Source organism: Megascapheus bottae, chromosome 24, assembly GCF_031878675.1.
Source record: "Megascapheus bottae isolate mThoBot1 chromosome 24, mThoBot2.hap1, whole genome shotgun sequence".
In the NCBI taxonomy this organism is placed as follows: domain Eukaryota; kingdom Metazoa; phylum Chordata; class Mammalia; order Rodentia; family Geomyidae; genus Megascapheus; species Megascapheus bottae.
Window position 1 is genome coordinate 6,419,495 of NC_143532.1, and position 21,450 is coordinate 6,440,944.

General features: G+C 42.9%; 1 protein-coding gene across 1 annotated transcript in view; it reads left to right on the forward strand.

The window, feature by feature from the left end:
• Positions 1–21,450, forward strand: part of Adamts18 (ADAM metallopeptidase with thrombospondin type 1 motif 18) — a 94,656-nt gene that overhangs the window by 29,352 nt on the left and 43,854 nt on the right. The window contains exons 4-10 of the mRNA XM_090357004.1: positions 8,478–8,763; positions 11,964–12,157; positions 12,375–12,458; positions 13,826–13,985; positions 16,319–16,424; positions 17,327–17,464; positions 20,587–20,740. Of these exons, the coding sequence (XP_090213130.1) occupies positions 8,478–8,763; positions 11,964–12,157; positions 12,375–12,458; positions 13,826–13,985; positions 16,319–16,424; positions 17,327–17,464; positions 20,587–20,740 (1,122 nt within the window). The remainder of the gene's footprint in view (positions 1–8,477; positions 8,764–11,963; positions 12,158–12,374; positions 12,459–13,825; positions 13,986–16,318; positions 16,425–17,326; positions 17,465–20,586; positions 20,741–21,450) is intronic.

Here is a 21,450-nt window from a genome sequence, read left to right on the forward strand (position 1 = left end):
CTTTCTAAATGGTCAGTAGTTGTTGAATAAATCAGAGAGCCACACTCTATCACAAAAGGAGTTTCCCAGATGACTTCTCCCTTTAGACAGAAAGAAAGAAGGAAAGAAGGGGAAAGGAAAGGAGGAAGAAGGGGAGGGAGGGAGAGAGGGAGGGCAGAAAGGAAGGAAGGAGGGAATGAAGGAATGAAGGAAGGAAGGGAGAAAGGGAGGGAGGGAGGGAGAGAAGGAGGGAAGAAGGGAGGGAGGAAACAGGGATATGCAAAAAATAAAAACTAATGTCTCACCTATATGATCTTATATACCTTTTGTGGAACTAGATAACTCCAAGCTTAGGTTATTCCCTAATCACATCCCTGGTTCTCCCCCCTTAAAGATGTCTTCATTTAGTCCATGAATGTCGGTGTCATTAGAAGCGGCTCTCTTGTTGCAAAGCATCATTTGCCCGGTAACCCTTGCTTCTTGGGAGGCAGAGCTAGAAGGATCATAATCTAAAACCAGCACCAGGCCAAAATACCAAATCTCATCTGAAACAACCTAAAGCAAGCAGAGCTTAGCGTGTGGTGCAAGTGGTAGAATACTCACCTAGCAAGCACAGGGTCCTGAGTTCAAACCCAAGTAACCCCCCCTCCCAAATAAGAGCACAAGAAAACAGTCCACTTGGACATTATTCACGGAATCACTCATACTTATTCAGAATCTGTTATGTATCAGTCACTGGTTGCTGGGTTTCTGGAAAGCCATCACTTACAAGGTCTGTTTTTTCCACTGCCCTGATTGCTGGTAGGGAAAGATGACCGGTCAGTTAGGGAGCATGGTGTTTTCTGAGTAGTGCTGGAAATGCAGTGGCGTAGCTCAGTATTCACTGTGCCCAAGGTACTACTCTGAATGGTTATGTAGCCCTCTTGCTCGGTTGTCCTCACTGTATGCTGAGGAAACTGAGGCACAGAGTCAATAATTTCCTCAAGGTCACAGACCTCCTGATCAGTAGAGCCAAGATTTGAACCCAAACACTGAGTTTAGTCTGTGGCTATATGAAATTCTGACTTCGTGAGGCTGGTTTAGTTTAGTGGATGGGCAAGAGTTTTCTGAATAGAGGAATGGAACTTTCCAGAAAATTGATGTTTATAGTGCTCCTGCTTAGAGAAAGCCAGAAACAGGTTTAGCGAGTTAAAAAAAAATAACAGTCTGGAAAGTAGGAATGGATGTTGGGGGCCGTGGGTGGGGAATATCCTGGTGAGAGATGAGACCAGAGTGAACACAAGAGCAGGCAAAGAGTTCCCATTCTGAGCCACAGAGATGTGGATGTAGCTGCACTTACAGATGAGAGCAGTCATGGTGGCTTAAATAAACAAACTACCAGGGGAGAAAAGGCCCAGTTTTCTTCAGTCTTGCTTGTGGTTGATGGACAAGTGTTGGGCATTGGCTGTCATCTCCAGTCACACATTATCTAGGCTATGGCTGGAGAATCCAATATAACTCTCGGCAGAAGGGAAAGGACTTGGGAGCATCCTGCCGTTGATTTTCTTCATGTCATCTTGGGAAGCCATGGATAATGCAGTTTGTAATTGCCCCTTTCAAGGGCAAGACGCTGGAGCAGACAGACACGATCTCTTTAAACATGTTTCATATTACGATGCCAGTGGTGCGTGTGAAAGTGAGAAGGCAGCATGCACGGCTGGGGCAGCAGCCAGGATGCTGGCAGGGCTGTCTGTACGTGCGGATCGTTGAGAGGTGTGCATTTTGCAATTGTTTCCCCCACAACTCACTGGCTGTTTTCATTGATAAGTGGGAAACCTAGACGGACTTGGCTTGTTGCAATGCAATTCATCCCACGATGAGGGTGACATTTAAAAAATAGCAGCTGATCTATAACCATTCCACAGGGAGGGTAATAAGCCCAAGTGTGACCAGAAAGGTCACACTGTCTTCCTGTCACAGTGTGCTTGTGACTGGAGTGGGATCCAAGGGAAGGCTGAGTGAACTAGGAGAAGAACAGGAGGGAAACTCAGTCATTCATTCCCCCAGTTGTGTGGTGGTGAGTTTGTGCCTCTAACATGCTCTCCTCTCTGTGCCTTTCTAAAGCTGGAACTGGACAGAGGCTGTGAGTCTAGTGGACTGTACATAGCCCTCTGCAGTTTTTGCTCCCAGGGTCCTTCCTTCACTCCCTCCCGCCCCCAACTTCTGCTGGGAACAGCAATTTGGGTGCATCAGAGGATAGCCAGCTCTCTGAACAGAACTGTTGACCCACTGGCAGGCTTCTGTAGTTTGTTTCTGCATGAAGGCACCAAGAATTTGCAAACTCACAGGCTTCGTGAGGTTAAATAAACTGTGCTCCTGTCCCAGCCTTCTAAGAAGGCTGTGTTTATCTGCCAGGCTCCTGCTCACAAGGTGAACCATTCATAGAGTTCTTGACGCACGTCCTTTACCTAGCAGTGTGTTCAGTGTACATGCATAGATACTCTTAAGCAACTCTCCAAAGAATGTTAGTCTCATTTTATGGATGAGGGAACTAAGGCCAGAGGCTATTCTGCAAGGGATCCAATATGGTAAAGATTTTAAGGTGTCAAAGTCAGAATTTGAATCTAAACTGACTCAGAATCTCTGTTCTTTTATCTTTACTCGCTAGAGGCCTATTATAAATATTCCAAAATATTTTCTTTTTAATGACGAGATGCACATGCGACAATTTGTGGAATTGAATTTCAGCTGGGTGATCTGGCAGATACAAAAGAAGGAGAGAGAGAGAAAAAAAGAAAAATTCCTCAGTTTGTGAAACCTGTCTTAATACATCAGAAATACACCGCCAGGGGCTGGTGGCTCCCTTCTTTTGTCTTATTTACTCATTTCTTATTTACTTAGGTGATCTGAAGGATCACAGTTTAAGGGTAGCCTGGGAAGAAATAAATTCCATGATACTCTAGCTCAAAAGAGAGAAAATAAAAATCCCAGCAGAAATCCAGGCTAGAAGCGTACTTCAAGAGGTAGAGTCCTAGTCAAGCAAGCACGAGGCTCTCAGTTCAAATCCCAGTACAGCCCAAAGAAAATCATGCAAAGGTCTCCAGGTCAGGGGTGTGCAGACATCAGCTGTCAGTACCCAGGAGGCTGAGGAGCTGCTACCTTGGGTAGACATGGCGTCTGCATCACAGAAAGTTGCTGACTTATCTTCCCAAATGAAAAAGTGAACAGACGTAAGTTCAAAATCCATCAAGTCCCATCTTTCCATTTAATAGAGAAAGCTGCTAATAATCAGTTTTGACTGTTTTTGTAAAATATATTTTATTGATATTATAAAAGTGATATACAGTTCCCAAGTGGGTTACAGCTACCCAAGTCAGATAGAAAGTGCATTTCTTTTTGAACAGTGTCACCCAGCTTCCTTCCCTGCCATCCCCACCGTTTCATGTTCTACAGTGTCTCATGTCCTCCCCACGTGTCCTCCTGAAGACAAATAGACTGAAAAACAAGACAAAAGGAAAAGTCAACAAAAACAGCAGTAGCAGCGACAGCAACAAAAACCTCTCACTTTCATTTCTTGGAGTTCATTGTGTAGCATCTTATTTGACAGGATCATATCTGCAAAGCTATTGAGCCTTGGTGATCCATTGCTATGGGAATGGGTCAATTCTTTGATCTTCCCAGATCTTGTTTTCTTCCTCTTTAAATGGAAGGGAAATTGCAAACCGACCCTAATCCTATGATTATTTTCCTGGGATTTACCAGAAGGCAAAGGGAGCAAGGAAAAACACAAGATAAATAACTGCAGAAAATTGGGGCCAGCCATTTCCAGCATGGCGGTCACCTCTGGTGTTTCACGTCCACCCTGGGGAGAGCTTATGAATCCCAGCTCGTCAAATGACCCATCCTTCCTTGCAACCACCCAATGGGCTGAAGCCACGTGGCGGATATTTCACTGCATGTTTCACAGCTAGTTACTGGCATGGCTTCCTGTTCCAGCTGTCTGTTTAACAAATGAATGCTGTCAGTTCGAGAGAGGGAAGGGCGGAGAGCCTGACATACCCCATCACCACCACAGAAACAAGCAGAACCATATGTCTCCCTGGTGGCCTATCAGCCGGCAGCCGCCTTGGGAATGGAGGAGCATCATTTATTCCAAAAGGAAAAAAAAAACCCAAAAGATTGTTCCACTAGCTTGCAAACATAACAGATCCTATTTGTTCATTTCCAGCTGGGATATAGGATGTGTCAGCTGTTCCTTCTTGGAAAGTCACTGTTTTCAGCCAATATGTATTCAGAGTTGACCACATGAGTTCTTCGCTCTCTAAACTTAGCAACCAAACAAATGGAATGCAAATAGCAAGCGATACCAACAATCTGATTGTCAGATTGCAAGAAGTGAAGAGTTTTTCCTCGCAAGGGATACTTGACCCGAATGGCTATGTTGTGGAGGGTGTAGGCTTTGATATGTGAGTAACCTATATTCCTAATGCTTAGATTTAAAAAAAAAATAGGAAATCCAAATCCATGAGCTGTATTAATAAGATTTGATAAGACTAGATGGTGTGTAACATGCTTATAATGTCAATTCCTCTTATCTAACTTCTTACTGGACCTCACAATTCTGCAATCCTTAGATTTAGTCCTTCATTACTACAAGAGTCAGAAAATCCCTCCAGGGAGGAACTGCCAGAGTGCTCTGTCACAGAGCCTGGTTCTTAGGACTTGTCCCTTCCAAACCTTCGGCTGCTCCCCGCTGTTGAAGTATTGTCTTCAGAGGCTGTCTGCATTGCCTTCATGCTTCCCCAGAGTCCAGTCTGCCCTTTTATGTGTTCAGCAGGATCTCGGTGCCATGCCAAAGCCACCTGTTTCCTCAGGGCACAAAGGCAAGTACAGCATTATCTCTGCTTTGATCAAAGTTTAAGTAGAAACTGGAGAAATAATATCCCTTCAAAGTGTGCAGTGACCAAGTGTAGCAGATTCTATGGGGCCTGGGGGAGGGGTTTTCCTATTCCATAGTGCTCGTGCACGTGTGTGTGTGTGTGTTGGGGAGTGTGTTCTTCATGCTAGGTATCCATGTCTTGCTTTTTTTTTTTAGGTCTAAGAATGTTATGTTATTGGAGGAACTAGTCCACAACTATTTACAGGGCACCTACCACACATGAGACACTGGGCATGCAAAAATCAGCAAGGTAGACGCACGCCACAGTCTTTGTGGAGCAGTGAACACAGAAAGGAACAGCCCCTTGGGGGACCATCAAGTATCTGATAAGGCATGTTACAGAAAACAAAACTGACTGAAACTGAGAAATGACAGGAGTTCCTTGTGTTTTGACAGACAGTGATGGGAGAAAGCCTTTGAAAGGGGAACTAAAAGAAAGAAGAAAGGCCATTCCTGGCACAGAAAGCAGCTACCACCAAAGATTCTGGGATGGGAGTTTGGTCTTCCTGTTTTCTAGAACAGCAGTAGAACCAGTGCAGCTGGAGTTTAGCTAGAAGGAACAAGAGATAGACTCTACTGGCAAGACTTCCTGGTGGGAAGTGGTGTAATATCCTTACTCTTGGTCGAGAGTTTGTCTTGTTGTCGGAGCATGAAGGTGACCTGTTGGATCTGATTCTTTGGAAACCTAACAATGGAGCAAGAAAGAATAGAGTTTGGCAACAGGGGAATGAGCTAGGAGGTCTGCCCCCTCTCGTTGGTTTTTTCTGGAATGGGTGACATATGACAAACAGGGGTGGGAGCTTCAGAGATCCACTCCTAGGTTGATATCTGCTAACATTCTCCCTTCTCCTGCATTTACTGGCAGGGCGTTAAACTCTGGGCCTTGCGTTCTTGCTTGGTTTTTCCTGCTACCACTGGGGCATGCCTATAGTAGTAGGGCTTTTCTTAGTAAAATGGAGATCAGAGTCTCATGGATTTGTCTGCCTGGGATGTCTCCAAACTTTGATTCACAGATTGCAGCCCTGTGAGTTAGCTAGGGTTACAAGAGTGAACCAGTGGTGCTTAGCACCTTTTCTTGTTTCATTATAAAGCATTATTCTAGTGTTTTGCTCTTGCCACTCTGAACTGCAGTGTCTAGAACTAGCATATGTTTCCCAATAGAAGATGACTATTAAAAAATCATTTTCTTGATATAGAAATTTCCACTACACATTTGAGTAGCCCACCAACTTCATGGAATAAAAGGGAAAATAGAAAGCTTCTAAACCGGTTGGTCCAGTCCCAGCACTTAAGTGGCTTATGCCTTTGATATTAGTTCAACCAAGTAAGGAAGTGAGTAAAGCTGGAGGGCTTTCAGGATAATTCACTGGGTTTGTTTTTTTTTAATTCCCTCCCTCTTTAATCACCCTGTCTTTAGGGGACTATAAATGGGGCCTTTTGTCTTGGTACAGCTTGGAAGAAGGGAGTGCATGTCTTGGATGAGGGGCCCTTGCTCAGGAGGAATGGGGAATCTGAATTCTACCTGTTGCTTCCTGCTAGGATTTCCCAGTGGTAGAGTTAAAGAAGGTATTTCATAGCCCGCTCCTGGCCTCACCCCGGGGACATACAGTGAGTTTGTTTCCTGATCTTAACTGCTGGTGATAGTGGGGGTACCCGGACAGCCCTCAGTTCATGGGTACAATGTCTCATATTAGAGTCCCCCCCCAACCCTGTACATCAAAGGAACTGCAAGGTAGGAAGATAGGAGAGTGGATATTAAGAAAGAGGAATCCCTATACAACTTGTGAATGGGGATCGCAGGGAAAACCTGGAAGAGATCGAGGGAAGGGGTGACATGTTTTGAAAGGAAATGTATTCATGACCTGATTTATGTAACTGTAACCTCTATAGACATCACCTCTACAATAACAACATATATATGTATATATATTTTAAAAAGAATGCCTTAGAGGTGAGGTGAGCAATTCAGCTAAAGCCTCACCATGTGGAAGTTCTTGGGGGCTTTATCCAAGAAAGCAGGGTTACTAGGTGGTACAAAACAGAGACCTTCCCTTTGTGGTCCTCCCCAAATGATTTAGCTACTGTGTAAAGACTCCCTGTGATTTGTAGGAAAATATAACCACCATCGCATTAGTTCTCCATTGCTCTTACTGGTTTAATCTTGATACAGGCATTGGGTTCCATAAAAATATAGATCGTCATCTAGAGTATGGACTATCAGGTGTGAAAAACATGGAACCTTGTAGCCCAAGGCATTGCCTCATTCCTGCTCAAGTCTACCTGTCTTCCTTTTCTAATAGAACTCTGCACCCCTGCCCAGCTACAGGCCCCCAGCACCAGAGCCCCACCTCTGCATCCCTGGCACTCTGATATGTGCTGATGGACTAAAAACAATGATGTGTTGTCTTGTTGTCCAGCAATAGGGAGCATGTGCCAGAAGGATCTATCTGTCATGAAGTACGCATAGAAACTAAAGGGGGTGGGAGGCATGGAGCGACCAAGGCTGACCAAGGCCAGGATATCAATCATGCCCTTCCTTGAAGAAGCCCACCACACACATCGTGGCTTGAAGACTATTTGCCAGCGGGAGGGGCCAGTTTTTGGAAGCAGAGCTGCTCTGAGGAGATGGAACCTCAAAGAGATTCCTAAGTGAGTCCAGGGTAGGAGTTGATTTCATTGGATTGGAGAGGACGGGTGAGGTTTGGGATACTAGGTAAATAGTGTCAGAATGAGGGCCAGGAGCTGCTCAGTGGTATGGCCCAGGCGAGACATGGAAGGGTGGGTACCGCTGACATGAATCTGGGAATGTAACGGACAGGATTTCTGGCCTTGTGGGGTTCCTTTTCACTTTTCATTTGGCCTGTTGATCTTCTTCTCTCACCACCTCCATGAGGATATGAATAGGAACCATTTTGTGAGACTTAAAAAATACCAATGCTGACATTTAGGTGCCCGGCGTTTATCTGGGTGGGCCAAATCACTCATCCCGACGTGCAGGTTCTAGCTGTGTCAGCCCGTACCTTAAGTTCTCTGAAGGCAGCGATACTTGAGGTACCAGGACGTGGAGGCCCAGAACTACATTCTGGAGCTTATGAAATCAAGATAGGATATATTATCAACACATTAGTGTGGGCATTTATGTCTTTATCACTCTCTCCAGTGTTTCCTAGTGCCTTCCAGGCACAGGCCAGCAGGATACCCCAGAGCTCAACCCTGCAACCCTCCCACCCCCACATCAGAATTGGCAGCCTAGTTGGCAGCTCAGTGGTAGAGTATATGGTTAGAGTGTGTAAAGGCACGCATGCGTGCACGCGCACACACACACACACACACACACACACACACACACACCTGATGAGCACTAGTTTAGGAGCGTGAGGATGGTTAGCTTTACTGGTAGTGATGGAAACATGGCAAAATGATACCGATGATACAGATAAACATGGGATGATAGATATGGGGCCATTTCCTGTCTCTCCACAGGAAGTTGTCACTATACAGATGCTGGGGTGAATCCAGGAGAAGGGGCTCAGGGGATGTAGGGCATCATGAATGTGTGCTTTTGTGTTTGGCTCTACAGTCAGGTCTGATAAAGACACGACGAAACGAATTCCTCATCTCACCGTTACCTCAGCTGCTGGCCCAGGCACACAACTACAGCTCCCCGGAGGGCCACCAGCCTCACGTGCTGTACAAAAGAACGGCCGAGAAGAAGATCCAGCAGTACCATGGCTACCCCAGCTCTGATCAGACTCCTGCTGGTCACTCCCCAAGCCACCGCCCCCCTGAGCCCCAGAGTCAAGAGACAGAGTACCACCACCATGGAAGGTGGCAAAGGCAACATTTTTGTGGACGACGCAAGAAATGTATGTAAGGAAAGTTTTTTCTTGTTCTGTGCTTAGGAGGGACTCCACAGGTTGTCTGGAGAGCAGTTGGGTGTGCTGACAGCAGGTTAGGAGCCAGGCTCTGCAGAGTCCTCATATAGTGGAGGATGACGTCCCAAAGGACAGGCAGTCATCCAAGGGGCCCATCTGTCTAGGTGACACTCGAAACGACTGCAATGTGAGGTCAGTGGCTAGCTGCAGATCTCAACCTTGATTCTTGGGAAAGACTTGGAGCTGCCCCCTGATCAACCAAATTGGAGGTGAATGTGTAGGGGTGTCACAAGGACAGGAAGAAGAAAGAGATTGATTAGGAAACAAGAACATGGGCTTTAAAGGGAGAGGAGAGAGAGCCATACACATGGTGACTCTGAGACCCAGTTAAGGCCTACTAAATATTCTAGATCAATATCGTGCAATGGGAGTATAATGCAGGCACCAGATATCACTAAAAATTTTCTAACAGCCTCATTACTTTTAGAAGATCAAATTCATTTTAGTAGTATGCCCTCTAATGCAATACACAGATAATAGTATCATTGCAACATATAAAATATTGCTAATTAAATATCATGCCTTGTCTATTCAAATTATATTTTGGAAATCTAGTTTTTAGAGTATTTAAACAAGTTCCATTAGCCAGGTGCTGGTGGCTTACGTTTGTAATCCTAACTACTCAGGAGGGTGCAATCAGGATCATAGTTCAAATCCAGCCTAGGTGGGAAAGTCTGTGAGACAATTATCTCTAACCACCAGAAAACTGAAAGTAATGTTGTGGCTAAGAGCTCAGGGATAGTACCCAGGCCTTGAATTCAATCCCCGTGACTGACACCCCTCCCCCCCAAAAAGAAGTTATCATAAAGATGTTGAACAGAAGTGTTAAGGTTATATAAGGCAAGTGAAGAGTGCATTTCCTTTTGAAGAGTGTTAGCCCTTTCCCTCACTCTCTCCCAGTTTTTTAGTGTACTTTTTGTTGTTGTTGTTGTTGTTGTTGTTCAGTCTTTTGTGGTGCTTCATTAAACTCAGGGTGTAGGCACTCTCCCTGAGCCTGTTTATGTTCAAGGACAGCAACTCTGTCACTTGAGCCACAGCACTACTTCTGGTTTTTGAGTGGTTTATTGGAAAAATACAATCTCACAGGGACTTTTCTGCCTGAGCTGGCTTCAAACTGTGATCCTCAGATCGCAGCCTCCTGAGTAGCTAGGATTACAGGCATGAGCCACTGGCACCCAGCTTTTTTAGTGAGTTTTTGGTTCAATTTCCTCTCAGATGGTTGGTTTTCATGAGAAATAATCTGTATTTCAATTTCCACAAGTTTTAAAGTTGAAGCAATCCATTTCTGTACTCCATTTGTCTCAAAGGTGCAAGCTGTCCAGTTACTAAGAGAAATATTATGAATGTAAATCACATTAAATAAACAACTGGATTTTTCTGTTCATCAGCTACCCTTCAGTGGCTCTGTAGCCACATATGGCAAATGGTACTGCATTGAATGGTGTGGGTCGATGAGGGCTCTGATGGAGAAGAGGAGAAGGCATTAATCAGGAATTCTCAAAAAGAAAATGTTCTTCATGTGAATTGGCTTTTGGTGGTTAGACTCTCTTTAAGGACCATTCAGGTAGCATCTCCCAATAATAGTGGAATTAATTTCAAAAGTGATGTTACAGCGGTACTGCTGCGTGTGTGATATGAGACGTCAAAGATAATGTGTAGGATTACCTTTTTTTTTTTGTCGGTCATAGGGCTTGGACTCTGGGCCTGGGCGCTGTCCCTGAGCTCTTCAGCTCAAGGCTACCGCCCTACCCCCTGAGCCACAGCACCACTTCCGGTTTTCTGGTAGTTAATTGGAGATAAGAGTCTAAAGGTCTTTAGTTTCCCTGGCTGGCTTTGAGCCATGATCCTCAGATCTCAGCCTTCTGACTCACCAGGATTACAGGCGTGAGCCTCCACGCCTGGCCCTCTCCTGCCCTTCTTAAGAAGCAATTGAGACCCTAGGTGATAGGGCTAATAAATGGTGAACTTTAGTAGAGTTTGTGTTAAATCTAACTCTAAATGAGGTTCCATCCTGTATTTTCCTCTGTGGAGGGCTGATTTTCAGTAGTTGCTGTAGTATTACCATCTTCCTTTATGACTTCAATCCGGGTCACTTGCCTTCTGTTTTCCAAATCCCATTGTCTTTTGCCTCCCCAGGGGCCCACCAGACTTGTACTGTTCACTCAGGAAAGGTGTTGTGCCCACCTTTAACAAAGCACCGTGTAGGGCTCTAATCAGAGTAAGGCCAGGAATGACTCCATTACATTTTTGAAACCAATTACAAAAGTGTTGAATATCGCTTTGAAACACCACACCTGACCTGTTTCCCCCAATAATGGAGTCAGTATCAGACCCAAAAGTCCTTTATTTTTTCTTTTAAAAATTATTTTTATTACCCTTAAGTAGTTGTACGAAAGGGCTTCATTTCAGCATGTCAGTCTGTGAGCATCTCGAGCAATGTCATCCATTTTTGATGGTTCCTTCCCATCTCTCCCACCTCACCCAGTTGACCTAGTTCCACCTTCACTTACATTCTTGGAATAGTTCGACGGCCTTTGCCCACCCTTTGACCATTTCTTATGTGTTACATTTAACTTTATGTTGAGGAAACAAAATAGAAGGCCCAGGCAGTGTTTCATAGGAGATTTGTATTTTATTCATGAAATAACATAAAATATTATCAAGTCAGGTCTAGTAAAGAACCTTGTTTTTTGTTTGTTTGTTTTTTTAGTGTCTTCTGTACCAATCAGAATTATAGTCTGTTTTCTTTTCCTCTTCAGAGTATTTTTTCAGTGACAAAATCCACTCACCCATCTACATATCCATAGATTCACTTATCCATATTTCCACCCACCTTTAGGTCCATCCATCCATTAGTTCAACCCATACATTGGTCCACCCATCCCCTGGTCCATATTATCTATGAATGCAAGCCTCTATTAAATAGGTCTTTGTTACTCACACAGTAGATACAAAAATATCAGGGCAGATGCTGGTGAGGACAATGATTAGTAAAGTGATGGTGCCATTGATTTTTTTAAACCCTTGTTTAGACATTCTCTTCTCTTCTTCCTCCCTGTCTTCTGGTCTACCGATCTCGCCTAGTTATCCTCTACTGATATTCCTTCCAAATGTTCTTATGGTCATCACAGATGCCCCCAAGCCTCCTTCAGAGGATACCTACCTAAGGTTTGATGAATATGGGAGCTCAGGGCGGCCCAGAAGATCAGCTGGAAAGTCACAGAGGGGCCTCAATGTGGAAACCCTTGTGGTGGCAGACAAGAAGATGGTGGACAAGCATGGCAAGGGAAATGTCACCACGTACATTCTCACAGTCATGAACATGGTAAGAGAGGGCCTTCTGGTCCCTCCAGATCATACAATAGGCTTGGTCAAATCTGAGATGCAGACGCATGCAGGGTAAACGTGAATCTTAGGACCTGGACTCATAAGGGCATGGAGTTTGTAAAATTAAAGCCCACACACTTGTAAACGGCTAATTGATTCCCATCATATATTTTTCAGTTTTTCAAGATTCTATTTTATTTTCCTCATTGTGATAGGTTTCCAGTTTATTTAAAGATGGGACTATTGGCAGTGATATAAACATCGTTGTTGTGAGCCTCATTCTTCTGGAACAAGAACCTGTGAGTGTGACTCTTTTGTTTATTTCTCCATTCATTTCAGCTCTGGGGGACCCTTTCCTTGGAAAACCTACTGTCTTCTAGCCAACCCATAAAACAGTCATTATCATTGAAAATTTGAAAGTGTATTGACCTGTCTTCTCAAGGCAAGGGCCATCTAATTGGACTGTGAAACCAAACATATTAAACTACAGCACCACAGAAATAATTGTCCTCACACTAATATAGGTAATTTCTATGCATTCATACATGCCAAGGCAGTGGCCCATATCTATTAAATGAATATATAACATGAATGAAAGCTATGAATACTAGGCAGGCCTCACAAGGTCAGAGGTTAAAGGATAATTTGGAATTTGCAAGGTTGGGCATACTAGGTGATTCTTAGTAGATGCAGAAGAGTATGTTGAAAATCTATAGGGGGAAAAGCATTAGTGCTTGTGGTTCTTCTTCTGTGCTATGGAGAATAAGTCAGGAATGTTTAATTACCCTTGAATCAGTTCCCGAGAGGTAGGGGCATGGGGCAAATTACAAAACCAAAACACAGAATAACGTGTCAAATTGCATGCCATTCACTGCTTTGTAGTGTTTTGATGTTTAAGTTGTATTTTTTGGCAAGAGAGATCACCAGTCAGAGGGACTGCTTTTAAATCCCGCGGGGCTTTCTCTCGTCATCTGTAACCCTGGTAAAGAATGCCAAAAGCAGGGAGCTGGAGACAAGAGAGAAATTGATCTGTTCGCCCAGGTGTGGAGAGCTACAGAGGTTAATGACTTGTCATAATATTCTCAAGGATTTAGAGAGGGAGGATATGTATAGGTTGGGGGACATTTTTGTCTTTAGCCTCATCACATATGCATTGCCCAAGGCCATCACCCCTAATTCAGCGATGATCACAACTCTTACCTTTCAGCCTTCACTTTGCCCCAACTCAATAATTTTGACTGAGCAAACATTTTGGTAAATGATTGCTGTAAGGGTAATCTCTCTCGTGCTTTTTGGAGTCTTATAACTTTATCACTCAGTGGATATTGTATTATCGATGGGTGGTAGCGTAGCATGTACCAAACCATTTGCTGGAAATTTCCCATGAGAGCTAAATTGATTCTGGTTATTTCCTTGGCCATGCTGTGTTGAAGAAACAATGGAATATCATCCCTCATTCATTTCTTATCTTCCAACCCTATATAAAGTACCTGCTGACATGAGCAAGGGTTGATATAATGGATATAATGCTATTTCAGGTAGAAATAAAATTGATTTGTAAAACCCATATTACTGAAACTTTGTATTTGCGTGCACAATTATGAGCATTTATCATTCCTAGCTCTGTGACAAAAATTACACTCCAATTTGCATGGGTTTCCAATAGGGAGGATTGTTGATCAACCACCATGCAGACCAGTCTCTGAACAGCTTTTGTCAATGGCAGTCGGCCCTCGTGGGAAAGAATGGCAAGAGGCATGACCACGCCATTCTGCTCACAGGCTTTGATATCTGCTCCTGGAAGAATGAGCCCTGTGACACTCTAGGTATGGTATGCACACGTATGGAAATTTTGTATTAAATACATGGCACCTATGAACCTTAATGAAGACATAGAGTCACACCTTATATAGTAATAGGGATACCTCTGGATAAGATTTCAGAAATGGATACGACGTGCCTAGACTATATTCTCATAAGACTACTGTCGACCCACAATTAGCTGAAATGTCATTGTATACGTCATGTAGCACACGATAACTATCAAACTGTGGCATGCTCTCATTGTACCCCAGCGAGCACATGGGGAGTCTATGTATTTTGATCACTGGTTTTTTTTCTTTATTGAGCTTATTGTTGATCATTGGGGTACAAGATGCATCATTGCACAACTAAACAAGTTGTTTCATAAGCATCGTGTCTGCAGAACTGGGCAACTGGAGACAAGTCTCTTGCTTTCCATGGTGCTTGGCTATACCACTAGGTAACAGGGTCTCCTTCATCAGGGTACTTGTTTGTAAAGGACTCAGGTCTTCCATAGTTGCACAGGACACAGAGAATAATGACCGGATGCGTGTGTGTTTTAATATTATATTCCATTGCATATAACAGGAATTTAGGCCCACCCTTACTTTTTGTTTTTTATAAACTGATGATTCTTTAAGTCAGGGGCAGCAGATTTTCTCTGCAAAGAGCCAGATAGTAAATATGTTATCGTCTGCAGGCATCATCTGTGGTTAATTCCTCAAGTCAATTGTATTAGTGCAAAAGCAACCACAGACAATGCATAAATGAAGGAGCATGGTGGAGTTCTACGGAAATGCATTGACAAAACCAGAGCAGAAACTAGAAATGGTGAAGATAGATGGGTAAAACAAGGAGCTGAGAAAGTTTATGTGATTTTTTTCCCCCCACCAATCACTTTCTTCTTCAAAGTGCTTTCTAATCCCCAATGGTTTATTAGTGATAAAAGTAGATTGGACTTCATGCAACTTTTTAAAAATGCTTTAACAAATTCTCTTGAATGTCTCTTGGTATGCCTTAGAAAATAAGCCTCTTTTAATTCATTATTAATCATAGTCTTCGAGAAACACAATTGCTTTGGGAATTGTTCTGTGAGAAGAGGTTTTTCAAAAATGAATTACGAAATTCCTATTCTGAGTTTGGGATGCATAAGGTAATATCTGGTAACCAATGCATTGTTAACGTTTCAAAATGATCTTCTGAGAAAGAGCCAACCAGAGACCAAAATATGAGGAAAAACTTGGAAAGACAAAAACAACATCAGGAAATGCACCAACTGCTCAGATTTTTAGCAGCATATTCTAATGTAGGCATCCTGGGCTGTGACCATAAATAGGCAAAGCTTGATTCCTGAGGTTGGGGTTATTGACCATGCCACATGAAGTGCCTTGATTTCCCCTTTCTGAGCCTCAGTTTCCTTATCTGTGCTAGACATATAGATAGAGCAGAGTGTGGGGTTTGGTTAGCATCTGAGGCTGCTGCCACCCAGGATAAGGGCCTTCAGATTTGGTCTCCCTGAAGATTTTCACATGAAATAAGCGTGGTCAGTTCCCCAGCAAGTTCTTAAAGCTCAGTGGCTACATTGTCCAGCTCTACAGGTTGTAAAGACACGAAACTGGGGAGAAAGACATCCACACCCTATAATCTAGATAGACGTGGGATCCAGAGTCAGCCATAGTGATGTTATAACTGCTTCAGGAAGGAGGTGACTTTGGTGAATGGAAACTCTTATCACATTGGAGTAGCTGGGAGAAAAGGAATTTAATTGCCTATGGAATTTGGTTGGCATTTCGTGTTCTGTGCTCTAGAGAATGATCAAGATGTGTGTTTTCTCTTGGAAGATATATCTGGTGTTATGACAGTATCACCGTGGGTCAGTTAACATGGTACTTTGGAATGGTTATCATTTTATCAATTAGTCTGATCAAATAATTAACTTAGGTAAGGCACATCAGATTCCTCAGACTTCCTCTCCTACATTTAAAGTGGAATTGCAGTACACTCACTGCCCTCACAAGACTGAACTGCCATTTCTTTTTCTCTGTTTCTATCTATCTGTCTGTCCTGTCCATCCATCCAGTTGGTCTATCTATCTATGTCTGTCTATCTCGCTATCTCTTTCTCTCTGTCTCTGTCTCTCTCTGAGTGTCTCTGTCTCTCTGTGTTTCCCCCCCCCCTCCTCTTTCTCTCCCTGCTTCTCTCCCAGGACAGGCAGAAAACTATATGCCATTAGTGTTGTCCTACAAAAGAAATCCATCTGTGAAACTAAAACTGTGTGGAAAATTTTGAGGACAGCAGAGTGGATGACACCTGTGCTACCGCCTCAGCCTAACATTTGAACCTGATCTCTCTACAGGGTTTGCGCCCATCAGCGGAATGTGCAGTAAGTATCGAAGTTGTACCATCAATGAAGACACAGGACTTGGCCTGGCTTTCACCATTGCTCATGAGTCAGGGCACAAGTAAGTGGCTCAAAGCTTCACAGCCTTATCTGAAACCTGGCCCAGTCATTCATTCACTAGCATTCCTCTCAGGATTATTCTTGATGCAAGTGGAGTAAATGGAAGAAATTTTGTATCAATCTTAGAATAGTGTCTGGTTAGAAGAAAGGCGCTATAAAGGCCATATTGTCAAGTATCTCTTTGTATCACAGTATTACTTTGTGTGTGCAAATGGACCAGTTCTTTGGTCATTTGGTACTTCATTATCTTCTTATTGCTTCAGTGGAGATACTTCTAGTTCATCCTTTACACCAAGAAAACAAGCAATCATGGAGGCATGTAAATCCCCAGAATGCAATTGCGTATGATTATAATCTTGTTGTTGTACATGCTGGGTATTCTTTTAGTCATCGACATGTGCACTAAATACTCTTGTAATGGGTGTTAGTCTCACTTTTTATGAGACTAAAGGTAGAAATGACTCTAGAGTTAACAACAAGAAAACTTGAGCGTGTAAGATACATTTTTCTAGGCATGTCATTTTGTACGGAGACAATGATACATAGAATTTTCAAACATTATTTGAGTAATAGCTGTGGCGTTTGAAGAGGCATACCACTTTACACAATGATTCGTTGGACACACCAGTTTAAGTGTGTGTGTGTCTGGTATGTACTGGCAGGCATATTTTATTCAACATAACTTATTTTACATTTTTGGAGCATCCAATCCTGACTTCTATGCAAAGGTCACACACTGAACAGCAGTTGAAAGCAGCTCATTTTTGTCTGTCTCTTTCCTTCCATTTTAATGACTGTTTCTCACCTGGGCTCATTGATTCTCCATGCATCTCCCTGTTCCCCCCTCCCGACTGCGCCTGGGAGAATGGGCTTCACTAAAAGGTGCTTCCTCCCTCTGCCCAGCTTTGGCATGGTTCACGATGGTGAGGGCAACCCCTGCAGGAAGACAGAAGGCAACATCATGTCTCCTACATTGACTGGAAACAATGGGGTGTTTGCATGGTCTTCGTGCAGCCGACAGTATCTCAAGAAATTCCTCAGGTAAGACAGAAGAGAGCAAGTGTGTGGCCAGGTCTGGTAGTGGTAACAGAGAATAGTGTTTAATGGATGTTTAAAAAAGAAGAAGAAGAAGAAGAGCTGGGTGTGGTGGCTCACGCCTGTCATCCTAGCTATTCAGGAGGCTGAGATCTGAGGATCAAGGTTCAAAGCCAGCCCAGGCACCAAAGGACTCTTATCTACAATTAACCTCTAGAAAAGAGAAAGTGGGGCTTGGCTCAAGGGTAGGGTGTTAGCCCTGAGCCGGAGAGCTCAGGGACAGCACCCAGGCTGAGTTCAAGCCCTATGATCCATAAAAGAAGGAGAAGAAGGAGAAGGAGAAGGAGGAGGAGGAGGAGGAGGAGGAGGAGGAGGAGGAGGAGGAGGAGGAGGAGGAGAAGAGGAGGAAAAGGAGGAGGAGGAGAATATTTTGACTTCTCAGTAAAACAAAAATAAAAAGATAATAAAATAATAAAAGCAAAAACAACAACATCAAACCAAACATGAACCAATATGAATTCAATGACAATCATGATGACATGATTGTCATTGCTGAAAAATGGAAGGCATTCCATGGAGTCAAATTCTCTCCATATGTTCAGTCTTGTTTCATCCTCCCAGCAATCCTGTTATTCTCTCCATTCTGAAACTTAGGAAACTGAGTTTTAGACTAATTGTGTTGCTTAAGATATGAGGGCTGGTAAGTTGCAGATTCACTGTTAAGTTTATTCTCACCCTAAAATTTGTCTTCATAACTCTATATCTCTTCTTTTTTTCCATATATTTTTCTTATAATTAATAGAAGGGTTACATTATATTTGCCAGATAGAAGGTGCATTACTTCACATACATTGATACCCTTTCTCATGTCTTGGTCTCCATTTCCCTCCCCCCACCCCCATACCTCATCTTGTTTTCCCCCCTTCCCTATCCAATTCCAAATTTGACTTTCAAAGGTTGCTGGAAATAGTCCCTTTCTACTGTGTTGAGGAAGTACTGTGATTATTTATTTACTGAGCTTATTTTAATCCCATCAATCCACAGGTCTTAAGAACATTAAAAATGCTCTCGCAGTGTATTTTTTAAATAAAATGATGGGTTATTTTGTTTAGAAATGGCAGTGGGCCAGCTCAGTGTCCAGAAATCCCGCAAAGGGGATGTAGATGGACAGTCATTTTGATAGCGTGGAACTTTGAGACTGTATTAGTATAAAAAAAGATTTAGAGATGAGTACTATTTGGTTCACATTAAGCAATGAGTGCCAAGCTTAATTGTAAATGTATCCTTGCAGATGCCTGTAGATAGATCATTTTTCCTATATTTTTCATTGTAATTAATAGAGGGGTTACATTATATTTGCCAGATAGAAGGTGCATTAATTCACATACATTGATACCCTTTCTCATGTCTTGGTCCCCATTTCCCTCCCCCCAACCCCCACCCCTAGATAGATCATTTTTAATCTATGTTAACACACATGGACACTTAAGTGGGTTCCAGTCCACCTCCTTTTCAGCAGACATTAGTGGAGTTTCTTTGGGAATTTATATTCCTGATGCATTTACAACACTACATGTGATCTGTAAATGTTAACAGGATTAGCAAGATATGCGGGCAAGGCAAAGAATGTCTGATCAAATGATGTTCAAAAGGATGGTTAAAAACATTGATTAAAAAAACATTATCACACAGTTTTTCTCGTTAGTTTTATGTTCGTGCTTTGGGAGCATAGAATTGTCTTTTCTAATTCATGTGCCGAATGTATTCAATAAGTATGATAAATCAATCAAGATCATCTTGATGTAGGAAAAAATCTCCACCATTGGGCCAGGAGTGTGGCCTAGTGGTAGAATGCTTGCCTGGCATGCATGAAGACCTGGGTTCAATTCCTCAGTTCCACATACAGAGAAAAAGCCAGAAGTGGTGTTATGGCTCAAGAGGTAGAGCTCTAGCCTTGAGGAAGCCCAAGGACAGTGGTCAGGCCCTGAGCTCAAGGCCCAGGACTGGAACAAAAAAAAGAAGAGGAAAAAGTAAAAATAGTTAACTGCTTTAGGACAACAGTAATAGTAATACCAGCTAACTCTGATTACTGTACTATGATAGATGCGTTCCCTTCTCTTGTTTGATCTGTGAAAAGACTCTTACCAGAGTCACTGACAAGAATACAAGTCATATAGCTTGGTCTTGGAGGTATGACCAGTAGCCTCCACCCCATTTGTCTGACTTTCCCAAGGTATAAACAGACTTGATATTGAACTTCTCAGTGATGCCAAAGTTTAATTATTTAAATAAGCGGAGATCAAGTATTTTTTTCTAAGAAGACTGAGGCTCTCAAGACTAATTTTCATCTCAACAGGTCATGAACATATCTCATACATCAGTGTATCTTCCTCCTGATTCTTTCAATGACCTTGATTTTGTTGTTGTTGTTGTTATTGGTGGGAGGGGGTGATCTTGAACTCAGGGCTTGGGCACTGTCCTTGAGCTTCTTTGCTTGTGCCTAGTACTCTGCCACTTTGAGCCACGATATCACTTCTGGTTTTCTGATGGTTAATTGGAGCTGAGTCTTATGGCCTTTCCTGCCTTAGCTGGCTTTGAACTGTAATCTTCAGATCTTAGCCTACTGAGTACCTTAAAGGGCTTTTTTGTTGGTGAAGCTTATTTGAGGAAAAGGACATCCTTGACCTGGGCCTCCTCGCCCCTAAAAATCACAGCATGATTTAGAGCCTGTGAAGGCTCTCATTGTCTCTGCCCTGGTCACGAAGCTTCAGTGTTTCATTCTTTCCCCAGAGGTAGTCGTGCAATCAAAACCAGTCAAATATCACAGGAAACTGCTGAAGGACGTTTCTTAAATGTGTTTACCATTCCCGTCTCCTGCCTAATCCCAAGACATGTCTCTCCAATGGCTGGGCCTTTGGGTGCCTTCGGAAACCCTGTAGGGTTGTGGCATATATTATCTTTTCAGATAGGACTTACTTTTTGGAATAAATATATATGATGAGTTTAAATGTATACCTGTTCTCTTTAACCGCGGTAGAGTTTTCATTGTATAACTGTATTCCTAGGGAGAGAGAGTTTATTTTGAAATGATAACCTGATCATTAATTGGGCTGTGTTATACCCTCTAGCACACCTCAGGCTGGATGTCTAGTGGATGAACCCAAGCAAACAGGGCAGTATAAATATCCGGACAAACTCCCAGGACAGATTTATGATGCCGACACTCAGTGCAAGTGGCAATTTGGAGCCAAAGCCAAGTTATGCAGCCTGGGTTTTGCGAAGGTATGTTTGCTTGTGATTTCCAACTTGCATTAAGAGTCTACAGTATGTCTGTGTACCTACAGGAAGGATAAACATTTGCTTTGCTGAGGTCAAAGGTGAGAGTCTGGGTTATCTCTCAAATGTCAGTTGTTTGGCATGATAATTCAGTGGCAACTTTACAGTCAATGTGTTATCCAGATCTGGCTTAAATAGCAACCTTGGAAAAAAATTCCTTCTGTCTACACATAGACTTTGTCTGCTAGTAGTAAATCTGGAAAAACAGCTTTTACTTACTACTAATCACTGATGCTATATTCTTCATGTTTATTTCCTCTTGTGATGCGGTAGATGGGAAATTCTCATCACTCTAAATGCCTCCTTGTGTTTTTTTTTAATTTTAAATTGTCATTGGTAACCAATGTGTTTGTAAAAATTCAAAGTGCAGCTTGTGTGTTCATCATATGAGTTTTCTTTTGAGTCTTTCATTCAAGACATGAACAAAAGAAATAGAAATTGAGGTCAGCCTGCAGACAGGAGAACTACCTTGTTTCTCTTGGTCAAGAATCATATCACTGACAGAATCCCTAAAAATTAGTACCATTGTTAAGCTGGCATATTTAGTATCTGGTGGCAGTACAGAAGTCCTGGGTACCTGAATAGGTGGCAGTTGGGGGAGGGGGGTTGCAGTTGTCAGCTTCCTTTTCCTCCTTCACTTTCTCTTCTTCCTCATT